Source organism: Lampris incognitus, chromosome 20, assembly GCF_029633865.1.
Source record: "Lampris incognitus isolate fLamInc1 chromosome 20, fLamInc1.hap2, whole genome shotgun sequence".
NCBI classification, from domain to species: Eukaryota; Metazoa; Chordata; class Actinopteri; order Lampriformes; family Lampridae; genus Lampris; species Lampris incognitus.
In genome coordinates, this window is record NC_079230.1 from 12,812,559 (window position 1) to 12,825,990 (window position 13,432).

The following is a 13,432-nucleotide window of genomic DNA, read 5'->3' on the forward strand; positions in this document are numbered from 1 at the left end:
GCTCCAGAGTCCAGTGGCAGCGTGCTTTACACCACTCCATCTGACACTTGGCATTGTGCTTGGTGATGTAAGGCTTGCATGCAGCTGTTCGGCCATGGAAACCCATTCAATGAAGCTCCTGGCACACAGGTTTTGTGCTGATGTTAATGCCAAAGGAAGTTTGGAACTCTGCAGTTATTAAGTCAACAGTGTGTTGGTAACTTTTACGTACTATGCGCCTCAGCACTCATTGACCCGCTGTGTGACTTTACGTGGTCTGCCACTTCGTGGCGGAGTTGCTATTGTTCCTAAACGCTTCCACTTTTCAGTAATACCACTTACAGTTGACCGTGGAATATCTAGCAGGGAAGAAATTTCATGAACTGACTTATTGCAAAGGCGGCATCCTATGACAGTACCATGCTTGAATTCACTGAGCTCTTCAGAACGACCCATTCTTTCACAAATGTTTGTAAATGCAGACTGCATGACTAGCTGGTGGATTTTATACACCTGTGGCAATGGGTCTGAATGAAACACCTGAATTCAGTGATTAAGAGGTGTGTCCCAATACATTTGTACATATATTGTATGTTAAGAGGTGAAGGTCATTCTTATCGATAAAGTGAGGTGACCCCAAGGACAGTGTTCATTAAAATCCCAGTGCTGTATTAGCAGCTCAGTCATTTGGAAATATGCTAGCTCTCTCTCTCTGCACTGCATGCTGGGAGGTTAGATGTGTGAGTGTGAGTGAGGGTGGTGTATGTGAGATTGGCACGTATTTTGAATTGTTGAATTGTCTTAATACTTTTTGCTGAGTGTTCAGTGGTTTTGTTAGGAGGAATGGCGTCCTCTGAGATGTCACCTCTGTCCATCCGTCACAGGACCTGGACAGTCCTACCGGATCCCAGCGTGATGGTGCAGGAGGTTTTGTTGGGCGTAGGAGAGCAAGTTGGACATGACAATCTACTCTTTGCTTCCAGGATGAACAAGGCTGTGGTGGTGTTTTTGAAGGCGGTGCATTGTACAGATGTGCTGAATGTTTGGTGAAGGTTGGGGGAGGGTTGAGCCAGCCAATCCCTGTGCAGAGGGGGATAAGGAAAGGTAGTCCGATCTCAGGGCAGCTTTACAGTCTGGCTATTGAACCTCTGCTGTGTAGACTAAGAGCCATCTCAGCAGGCTTTCACTGTCATGGGCACAACACGACCTACCTTTATTAGTTTCCAGCTGGACAGTGGGAGGAGGATGTAGAATATAGCTTTCCACAGTTAACCGTCTCTTCCCATGTGAGGACATGGCAGGAGGTGGAGGACCAACTCTTTTCTTTCACAACCCCATGGCTGGATAAGTTTGAGGACCTGGGAAAAAAGGCAACATACATCCTGTGTGTGAAGGTGAGGCACTTTCAGTCTCTGCAGGCCATGAAAGCATCCAGGTGAACTGAGTTTTTTGGCCCAGGCTCTTCCCAGAAAGGCTGGTGGTGGTCCTTGTACAAGCTACCAGTTGAAAAACGGTCAGCTGACCTCCAGTGGATGTGCACAAAGTGTTAGCTACGAACAGACACAGAGTGTACCTGGATCCTGATCACAGGGAGGCATGTCCGTTTTGTTCACAGTGTGAAACTAACACATTTATTTGTCCAGTGTCTTAGGTCGGTGGCTTTATTTGAGTTGTTGAGGGGTTGGTTTTTGGGCTTGGGGGAGGTTTTTCTTTTCAGTTGTTTGTCTATGGTCCCAAATACCTAGCCAGGAAGACAGGTACACACACACAGACTTATAAACGTCGAATCAGCTACTGCCAAATTAGCCTTCTGGCTGAGCCGTAAGAACTGGGCTCGGGTGGTGGGCTGTGTGGACCCTGTGTAGGTTTTTACAGGACTGCTGAAGGCTCGGCTCAGGGTGGAGCATACCTACTACAAAATGGTAGACAATCTGGAGGCTTTCAGCCTTAAATGGGCAGTAGAGGTAGTACTGTGCTCAGTGGGAGATGATGAAGACCTGATCTTCTTTTTATAATTGGTGTAAAGAGGGAAAGTCCTGGCTGAATTGTTGGCTCATGTTTTTTCACTTGCACTTATGTAATTGATGTCCTTTTGTCTATATACCAATTGTAGAGCTTAATAAAGGGCTTTTTAAAATCAAATCTCTCTCTGTCTTGCTCTCTCGCTCTCTCTCTCCACTAGTTAAGTAGGAAGTGATGGTGGAAACAGTGTGTGCTTTGGATTTATCTTAATCATAAACAAATCTTTAGGCAAAGCGGAAAAGGAAAAAACTTGGAGAGAGGTTTTCTCTGACATATGTTAGTGTGTTTAATACAGTCACAATCACAGTCATTTCCTTTGCTTCTCTTTGACTGTTTTAACCTCAATTTCAGGGATGTGGCCCACTTACAAAAGTTGTCTGTTGAGCTTCTCGTTAGAATATACCCAAACAGATTTTTTTCAGAGGTGACATCATTTTGTATATTGGATTGCAGGGTTGTCATGTTCTTATGCCTGTTTTGTTTTGTCAGTCATCCTCTATTTAAGTATTCTAAGGTCTATCTTTGATTAATTATCCTGTCCCAGCTTTTAAAATGTAGTCCCACTGCCATCAATAACAGTTAAGAAGAATTTGTAGGTTTAGCCAGAGCCTTAGAACAGCAAAGCATTGAATAAGTCTTTGAAAAAACACAGATGTAAATGTTCTTAACTGTCACAGAATATGGAAAGCGTAGGGAAGTACTGGACTAACCTCCCTTGCACTGCTGGGAAGAGGACAGCTTATGAACAAATATACTATAAAGACCTCATAGCAACAGAAGTCTAGAGCATAGGCCGACATCTTCCCTTCATTATTTGCCACTGAGACATAATGTGACATCCAAATGTAGTTCTAGAGTGTTTGGAGGAAAGGTAAGTAATAATGATAATGACTATAGTTATTGCTTGCATTCAAACTGCACTTTTGGGGGGGGGGGGACCCTTTTTCTCTCCAGTTGTATCCGGCCAATTACCCCACTCTTCCAAGCTGTCCCAGTTGCAGCTTCATCTCCTCTGCCGATCCGGGGGGGGGGGGGGGGGGGGCTGCAGACTACCACATGTGGAGTTGCCAGCCACTTCTTTTCACCTGACAGTGAGAAGTTTCACCAGGGGGACGTAGCGCATGGGAGGATCACGCTGTTCCCCCACCCCCGAACAGGCGCTAGTGCAGCGACCAGGACACATACCCACATCCTGCTTCCCAACCACAGACACGGCCAATTGTGTCTGTAGGGACACCTGACCAAGCTGGAGGTAACACGGAGATTTGAACCGGCGATCTCCGTGTTGGTAGGCAATGGAATAGACCGCCACGCTACCCGGACGCCCCCTCTAACTACACTTTTTGACTCAAAGTCACAAATCATGGAACAACCAAGGAAAATAAAAGAACTGAAACAGATTAAACAGATTCAAAAAAATAACATGATAAATGTGGGTAAGTTAGTGACAAAAATAAGTAAATAAGTGCAAGTGTAAGACAAAAAGAATGAAATGATGTATCGAAGCTAAAGAATCCAGGACATCCTTACGAAAAAAAGGGAATATCAGGATTTTGACTGCTTTTTCAGTCAGCTATATCATTTTTTATAGACCTTGCATCTCAATGTAGGGTGGTGCCGATTAGTCTTGAAAATGCGGGGCCCCTCCATCACTGATGGCCAAGTGGCCATTTCATCAAGACAACTGCCATCCATGAGGAGAAAAGGGGTTCATTATCGATTCAAAGAGTCGCTTTATGTCTGGTGCTGTCATCACCTGGATATAAGGGGACCGTTGGGATATAACTGCAACCCCTGGCTGAACCCGGCTTCAGTAGTTATAATGAACTGAGTGGCAGACAAGCCGGTCACTAAAACCTACCACCATTTATCAATCTAGCAATGGACAAATATTAAAGATGGATGATGTGAACATGTACTAATATTCTACAGACTTTAAAAGAAAAAGTTTCTCCCCATGTGTAAGTGCTTCTGCTTATTTCCCCCTTTATTTTCTTTATGATGTATTTATTATTAGAGTGTCCCTCTGATTTCTGCAAGTGAGAGATGCTCTCAGGTCGACCTTTGACATGATGTCCCCGGGCTGTCGTATCGCTCATCAAATCAGATTCCTGTTAAAAATAGAGTTAGGGTCACCATTAGTGTCAGGGCTAGGTTACGCCCAAGGTCAAAATGTCAAATGTTAGTCAGAGGACTTCAAAAACCACATCCAAGGATGTAGGGTAGCACTCACCAATTTGAAAAAGGACAGGGACAGTGCCTCATTTTCACCAGTTTATTTTGGCCAACAAAACATGCTAACGTTTCGGCCTACTGCTGCAGGCCTACTGCTCCAGTGCTTTGCTCTGATGAAGAGCAATGCTCTGATGAAGACCTGAAGCAGTAGGCCGAAACGTTAGCATGTTTTGCTGGCCAAAATAAATTGGTGAAAATGAGGCACTGTCCCTGTCCTTTTTCAAATTGGTGAGTGCTACCCTACACAATTAATGTGGTTTTTGAAATATAAGTTTTTTGGGTTTAGCGCCACAGTAAGAGTTTCTTTTTGGGAAGACACATCCAACTCCTCAATTACAACGTTAGCCAGAGGACCTCTCTCACTCACATAAATCTGGACCTGCATCGTTGTTGATGCGTCTTTGTATATTTATCAGTTTGGCCTAATATGTTTGTGATGTGCCGGTTACACGATGGTTAAATTAAAATGACAATTAGATTATCAATAAATATTTTGAGGGGCGTGAGGTTAGCATAATGCTGTGCTGAGGCGAAACTGGAGACAGCGTGTCTGGTGGGTCAAGACTTCACATCTGGACCTGTTTGCCTTGGCTTCATTATAACATTACAAGAGCCAGAAGCAAGCAACGAAAGCAAGCAGAGAGAGAGAGAGAGAGAATGTGCACGTGTGCAAATAGCCAGTCTTAACAGGCTTGGCATCCCATACTGTATGGATATATTCACCAGCCATACATACAAAGTCAACCATCCCAGAAGAGAGAGAGAGAGAGAGAGAGAGAGAGAGAGAGAGATTTGATTTTCAACAATACTTGAATAAAAATGACAAAAAAGTTACAACACAACAAGCAGGATAAAAACCAACATGGTCAGTAACACAAGATTCACAGAATCCAAATGATCTCAGTACACTCCCCAAGATCAGCTCATCATCAGCAACACAGCAAAGCACTTTTTTTAACACCCGCACTACGAAAACATTCCAGATCATCCATCATTTTGAAGTAGCAAAAATCTACTTTTAAACGAGCTCTTAACGTTTTTACAAACACAAAAACAGCATCATCATCCCCGGCTTCCTCCATTCTGTTTCTTCTACTCAGGTACACGGCCATCTTTGCACTTCCTAGAATGAAATTAAAAAGCTGGCATTTGGCCTTGTTTTTCTAAGAGTACCTGTAGCCCAGAATGAACATGGGTTTGGAAAAGACTTCCCCAAACAATCCAAAAACATATTCCAGCAATGTAAAAAAGTGGCAGCAGAGAGAGAGAGAGAGAGAGAGAGAGAGAGAGAGAGAGAGAGAGAGAGAGAGAGAGAGAGAGAGAGAGAGAGAGAGAGAGAGAGAGAGAGAGAGAGCGCGCGCAAGAGGGTGTAGGCCTACATGTTTGTTTGCGTCGTGTCTGTACACATGCATTGGCTGTATGTGACAGGTACACGAGTTTACATCGTTGCATAGTGACTGTGGATAAACATTGTGTTTTTTTGTTTTATGCATAACTCAAAAACCCTAATACGAGGAACAAGTCAGAAATATTTGGTCCTACATGTGGGTGAGGTCGCTTTGCAGAGAATGACGTATAGGTTATTGTGTGAGGCCATGTAATGGAGAGGTTGACTCACAATGACAACAAAAAGTAAATAAAATTAAGATCATCTTTAATCAATCACCGCTCGCTCGCAGAACTACAAAAAAAACAACAATGACTTTTACCCCCGCAAAGAATCTGCTGCAGCTTTTAATCTAACTTCAAGATTAGTATATACATATATGTTACGCCCCTGTAAGGGGGAATATACAGAAACAAAACACGGACACGATGTTGCTGCAGTCAAGTCCGATGTTGTAATGTATTTTCCAAACCTTTCATATTTACATGTTCACCAAGCTTCTCAATAAACATTGCCTTGTCCCTATAAACAATTTGAAAGATAGTGCATTGTCCCTTAGAGAAAGTACACATTAGAGAACTATAGTATTGTCAATTATCACAATGAAAAATACCAATATTGTCTTTATGTTACCTTAAACAGCACAGAAAACACATTGGATATAAAATCAGAAAAATATCTGCATTGGACATTTAACCAGAATAAGCAAAATATCTTTACAGCACCTTAAAACAGCATTAGAAAAGGAATATCTTTGCAGTAGCTTTAAACTGACTTCGAAAAATACTTTGAATCATCGCCTTGAACGGACTTAGAAAATTACCTATTGCACCTTTAAAATAAACAGCATAATATATGTGTATTGTTCCAATACTAGATACTACTCTTATGCGTTTAACCCTGAGAACAGTTCAATCTCAGTTAAACTTAAAACACAAATAAAAGTTATTTTGCGTTTACACATTCAACTGATATATTTCGTAAACTGCCACACTTTAGCATTACTGTTGTAACCATATTGTAGCGAATTCGGGGGACAACGCAACCACAGGAGCTGCCGCGGCCGGGAAGCGAACCCGTATCGCCCGCACCGCAGGGGACATCGCTAACCGCTAGACTAAAGGGTCAGACCCGCCAGCGAGCCAGCGTGTCTAATTATCCATGCACGTTACAATATCATGTAAAAAGAACGCAGAGCAAACATGCTGTCATGAGAAGCTTCCTCGCTAAATGGCGGCCATTACGTTTCTACTGCGCTGCTGCCTACGTAACGCCGCTAGCTAGCATGCTACAGCAGAGCAACGTCTCCAGATTAGCCAAACTACGTTCACACGCTAAAGTTGCTGCAGACACGGATATTTTACTCCCTGCATGTTCCTTATAGCACAGGAAACATATAGCCACCGTGAAACATATCACAACGATCGTTCTTACCTGTAAGGAGGAATAGAAAGAAACAACACACGGACACGACGTCGCTGCAGACACGCCCGACGTTGTAACGGCCGAACGCAGACAACACTTTACTCCCCACAGGTCTAAACAAGGCATTAGCAATCGACAACAGATCAGTAGCTTACAGGCTAATGACTAAACCTGGCGAAATAAGGAAACACTTCAAAACGTAACTTCAAGTGTATTTCCCCGAAACATTATGGAATGTAAATTAGAATTAGACTGTGCTTTTTAAACACATAGGCTATATCTTTTAACCCCCATATTTTTACCCTCGTTTACCTGGAAGGTCAGAGCAATCGATTACAGATCACCTGATCTGCAGATCAGGGTGCATTTTCAACTCAGCAATTTTAACTTATCTTTTTATACTCAGTGCACATCTAGTGGATGTTTTTTTAACATATATTTTTCTCATTCAGTGCATTCAGAATTACAGCATTTTAATAACCATTATATATATATATAGTTACCTTTTTAACTTGCAGTGTTTTTATTTTGCTTTATTCTTTACTGATATTCTTGCACAGTAACTGAGCATCTCTTTCATGTCATTTCACTGCATGTTTTACTTTGTATCTCTGTGCATGTGACAAATAAAGCTCCTTGAATCCTTCCATTGCACGGTTGTCGTGCAATTTTGTTGTCACTTGTCAAGCCCTGAACGAGTCCGTGCCAGTCTCTCTCTCTCTCTCTCCCAGACAACTCCACATAGCATTCCATAAAGACACGTTCGCAGACGCTGGCTGGTGGAGGCGTCCGTGCTGTGGTGCCCCCTAGCGAGCATCTGGAGTCTCTGCAGTTGCCGGTGTGACTCGCCGGGGTCATGGGGAGCATCCTCTCTGAGCATCCTCTCCCACGGACGCTAGACTCAACCAAAGTTGATAGAAGAGAAGAAGAACAGAATCTCTTTATTTCTTCGCAGAGGGAACTTCACATCACATCACACACACACACACACACACACACACACACACACACACACACACACACACACACACACACATATAATCATAGGCCATACATAATAGGTCCACTAATAAAATTCATACAAATCATTTGATATCTCTAAAAAAAATGAAAAATCTGAGAAGTTATCATGATTTTATTGGGCTCAATCAATCAATCATATCCATCAGTTAAGAATATGACAGCCTGTTTAATATTTATATCCTATCCCTGGGTACACTGTCTTTTCTTCTTGCCCCCAGCAGAACAGTACCCCAGGAGTCGGTATAGGGATCGAGGCAGCGTCTTGCTCAAGGGTACTTCGGCAGGGCTGGCGCCTGAGCTTGGGTCCTTGGGTCCTTGCCATGCTCTTTACCTCACCACAGAGGTAGTGGTCTTCAGTATCTGCTTTATTGGTCAAGTAAATCCAAACATGCAACACATTTGGCTTGATGGATTGCCCACATGAACCACATGGGATGTATAGTGGGGCATTATAAAACCAGATGAGTAAATCAAACATCGGGTAAGCAGAAGACAAGTTCAGATTTATCAAGAGTTCTCATGAGAATATTGCGCGGATATGAAACGTATTTAGTGAAGGTACATGGCATAATACTGACCAAGAGTGTACCAAGGAGTGGCCCGGGGCAGCCCAGGCCACCCTCAGTCAATACCATGGCCATCCCTGTTTCCACCCCACCATCCATAGCAAAATTACGAAAATCACAAATGGATAAAAACAGGTGCTGGTTTTGCTGGTTTTCTTGTCACATGACGAGAAGCACTTCCCGATAAACGTACTGGTCTCAGATCAGCGCTGATACAGTTCTCACAACAGATTAGATTTATAGGCTGGTTTATCCAGTTCTTCATATTGGCTTGTACCTATTTCGTTACTCTGAAGAGCTGTCTGCAAATCAGGAACTATCGTAGAGTAACGAGGCAGACCACAAAGATGGCGTGAGCACAGTAATTTCATTTCTCTATTGGAGTCGTATTCTGTTAGTATATCCAAAAAGTGATTTGATTCACTTCTCTTGATTGCACAACTATATAATCTGCAATAGCATTATGAAGGATATAATCCCAATTTGAGCGCCACTGGCCCCTCTTTGGCCCCCCCATTTAAAAGGTACAGCACAATAAAGGTGTCCCTTTTCATATATGAATTGACCTTTATCGGTACATGAATGTACACCATGTGACATCCCTCTCCGGTGTTGGTCTCCTCAGTCCTCCCCCCAGGATTCATCCCATGCGCCGCTGCATTTCCAGCATCCATGGGCCGGAGATGAAGCAGTGAAGCCAGTCTGACGGGAAGATGGAGACACCATGAGTCTGTCTTTCCATGTTGGTCTGTTGGGTCATATTATTCTGTCAGCACTTTTTACTGTAGAAAAACACAGGATTTGAAGCGTTTCCACACAGACTGAGATGTCCTCCATTTTGACGCTTGGCATTCAAACCAGAGAATTTTGACATTAAATGGAAGGCCCATTATGTCCGTCTCCCTGTCTGTCTGTCCGTCCTTCTGTTAGTCAGTCTGTCAGTCAGTCTGTCTGCCTGTCAGCCAGTCTGCCTGTTTGTCTGCCTGCCTGTCTATCTGTCTATCCATCCATCCGTCTGCCTGCCTGTCCGTGTGTCTGTCTGTCTGCCTGCCTGTCTATCTGTCTGTCTGCCCGTCCATCTCTCTGTGTCTGTTTGTCCATCTGCCTGCCTGTCTCTGTGTCTGTCTGTGTGTCTGCCTGTCTGTCTGTCCGTCCATCTGCCTGCCTGTCTTTCTGTCTGCCTGCCTGCCTGTCCATCTACCTGTCTGTCTGTCCTTCCATCTGTCTGTTTGTCTGTCTGCCTGTCTGTCCATCTATCTATCTGTCTGTGTATCTGCCCATCTATCTATCTATCTGTCTGCTTTTTTGTCCGTCTGTCTGGCTGGCTGGCTGGCTGGCTGGCTGGCTGGTTGTGAGCGCTCAACTTGCACAAACTACACTGTAGTCTATTTGCATGATTACCTGTTATTATGTTTCTCAACTCTCATGTTAACAAACTGCACATTAAAATCCCATCTACAGTTTTTTCCTATTTGTACCCGTGCAAGTTTCACTTTTTTGCAGTGCTTGCAGAATAGTATTCTCCAGATTCCTTTCCTTGTTCGACATGTACACAGGATTACACATAACACACAAAAACACGGGGCGCATATTCAGTCATTGATATCAAAACCAAAGTTTTTAGTTTTCAAATGTCTTGCACATGTGCCCCACAGGGCACATCATGCCGGAGCTTTATTCAAATCACGACTGTTTTATGACCTTCTGTGCAAGACTGAAAAAAAGGACAGTGACACCGTTGTTCTCCAGCTGGGCCTGATAATGCATTACTTATGAAGTTTTTAGCTCGATGGGATTTTTTGATTGAAAGCAGGAGCACTTCCTAAAATGTCCTACACGGACTTATGATATTGTTGATATTAGTGATATGATAAATGGTTCAAAGATATCTGCCAATGTTTTCTTTTTTTCTTATGGATATGCTTTCTTCAGCATGTGGCTTCTTGAAAAGTGCGATTAGGCCGTATTACTGTAGAAGAAGCTCCTACTACTACTGAAGTACTATGAAGTACCATAGTAGGAGTTCAGAGCTGCAGCACCATACATACTTAGATTGGATTTGACATAATCCGCCTGGGCGGGTCACACTTGTTCTAGGTCGTCGCGTGCGCGTGCGCCCGCTCGTGCACTCCAACATCTGAGCAGTGAGCCTGAATTATTGTGCGAACACTCACACCCTCACACCTGAGTTATTATTCCCACATCTACTGAAGGTCTTTGGCCCCGACGCCGGTGTCTGCACAATGCGGGTAGCTCGGAGGGGAAGCGTGCGTCTGGCGGATGTGAAAGACCCAGGAGTCTTTGCGGGGTTTTGCAGCGGAAGGGTCATTTCAGAGAGCAGCGACACGTGTCCGTCTCATCACTGCACGGTAAGGACACCTATCGGGAATTCACGCTAAACGGCAGTGCTTGTTATTGCCTATAAGAATAGTGGATCGGTTATTGTTCCGGGAAATAAAAAAAAAGTGCTGATTTAAAATTTGACATTCGTGCGTTCTCAACAGGAATACCAACTTTGAAAGGGAGGCCAACCAGTTTGCACGCGTGATTGCGCACGCATTTCTCCACGAATCGACTGCAAAACTGAGTGCATGGGGGGGGGGGGGGCAAAAACTAAACAAGTTAACTGACTAGTCATTCTAAAGACAGACTTGCAATTGTCTTTTTTCCCCCAAGGAGGCCATCACAGCGGCACTGAGATATGGATTTGAGGATTATGATAAATACAGGTGTGTGCGTGGGGGGGGGGGTGTCACAGCAGATTATCCTGCAGTATCTGTACTAGACGAGATAGCCTCCATCCTACAACCTCTAATCTGAAGTTACGCAGCGCAGCGTTGACTTCCGTTGCAAGCGTCAATTCAAAAGTGAAAGTGAAGTTACAGTATAGTTAGTCTACGTAGGGAAATTGCACCAAACAGTATTTTTTCCCCACAACCCAAAACAGGATATTTCCTACTGTTTAAAGCTCGTTCTCTGCTCTAATCTAACGTCTGTCCCCCTCTTCACGTCTCTCCAAGACTGGGTTTGGTTAATTTGCCAGTTCATTGACACTGGTTTCCTAAATTGTTGTTGAGGTTTGTTTGGATGTCAGCAGCGACGAGCTTCAAGGGATGTATGGCAACAAGGCCTTGCAGCAATGCTATAATAATAATAATAATTATTATTATTATTGTTATTATTAATATCAGGAGTATAGTAAGTAGTAGTATCTACTTAGTATACCAATACTAATGTGATATATCATCCATCCTTCCATTATCCAAGCCGCTCATCCCAGTCGGGTTCGCGGGATGCTGGAGTCTATCCAGCAGTGATATATCATGTTGGTCGTATTGTTTTTTTTGCCTGTACAATTAAGACTGGGTTTAATTTAACTGAACTGTATCCAACACATTGAATCGTTATCATGATAAGGGTATCTCTTCCATACGAGTGTTTCATTCGGTCACTCAAGAACTTGAATGACAATGTGTTTCCTTACACACTGGGGCCAAGCCACTTGGACGGCATATAGACAACACTGTAATAGGGCGGCACAGTGGCCCGGTGGTTAGTGCTATTGCCTCACAGCAAGAAGGTCCAACCTTGGGGGTCATCCCAGGTCATCCTCTGTGTGGAGTTTGCATGTGAGTGTTCTCCGGGTGCTCCGGCTTCCCCCACCATCAAAAGAAGCATGCATGTTAGGGTTTATACTCCTGTCTGTGCCCCTGAGCAAGGCAATGGGAAAAGAACTGGAGTTGGTCCCTGGGCACAGCATGAAGGCGGCAGCCCACTGCTCCTAGCTACACAGATCACAGCTGGGATGGGTCAGTTTGCAGTAACCGAATTTCTCCAAGGGGATTAATAAAGGAAACTTAATCCCAGAAAGTTGAATCAGTTCATCTGGACATACTTATTGACAGATACGCTTCATCATCATCTAAGTGACCTCATCAGTCTCAACTGACTGCAGGTATCCCCGCCCCTTATAAACAATACAGTGGCATAACGACCAAAACCAACGACCGGTTTCATATGCAAATTACCGTGACCATTAACTAGAGTTACAATGGCCATGGGTACTGTTCACAGAGGATTGGGGAATGGTTGCAATCACAGCATTGTAAAATGGTGACAGATGTACTCTTCGCCCCCCACTCGGTTCAGGGATGGTCGTTCCCTCCTCACATAGATAAAGGATGTGCACATCCTCATCCTTGAAAGAGTGGCCACTGGCCTGTAGATGGGCCACACACAACACTGTCAGACTGTCTAATAAATATTAGATGAATGAATACTCTAAATAAATAGGGTATCTATCTGCAGGTCTCTACAATTTAGCATTCACACATTTGACATTGCGCGGACAAGGAAACACATTGGGATCGACATGCATACACAAAAGGAATATTGGGTGAGAGTACTACTGATGTACGACTACTTATTTGTGTGTGCTGGACCGGCTCACACAAGAAGCAGTTGTCTTTATACGCCTCTCTGCAGATAGAAAGCAAACAAGACACCAGGTGTAGTTAGTACTTTCCCCAAACCATCTGCCTTTCGGCCAGTCGGTATTTTGTTTTTGAAAAAGGAGCAACAATGTGTAGACGTTGGTCTCTAAATATTTTGTTCCAGGAAACCGGGGCCTTCACTGTCGGACTAACATCCTCCAGAGGCCTGTGAGTGCTGGAGGCGGTGAGCCTCGAGATGACAGCACAACGCCGCATCCTCCACGATTTAACCCATGCATGGGAGCCGAACGGATCCCGCCAGACTCCTGACACCTACCCCGAATCTCCCCGTTCCTCCCCCT

At 44.0% G+C, this 13,432-nt stretch overlaps 1 protein-coding gene across 1 annotated transcript in view; it reads left to right on the forward strand.

The window, feature by feature from the left end:
• The first annotated feature begins 822 nt into the window (after positions 1 to 822).
• The window catches only part of gc2 (guanylyl cyclase 2), a 43,448-nt gene continuing 30,838 nt past the window's right edge, over positions 823 to 13,432 (forward strand). Inside the window, exon 1 of the mRNA XM_056300853.1 lies at positions 823 to 1,025. Coding sequence (XP_056156828.1) covers positions 823 to 1,025 — 203 coding nt within the window. The remainder of the gene's footprint in view (positions 1,026 to 13,432) is intronic.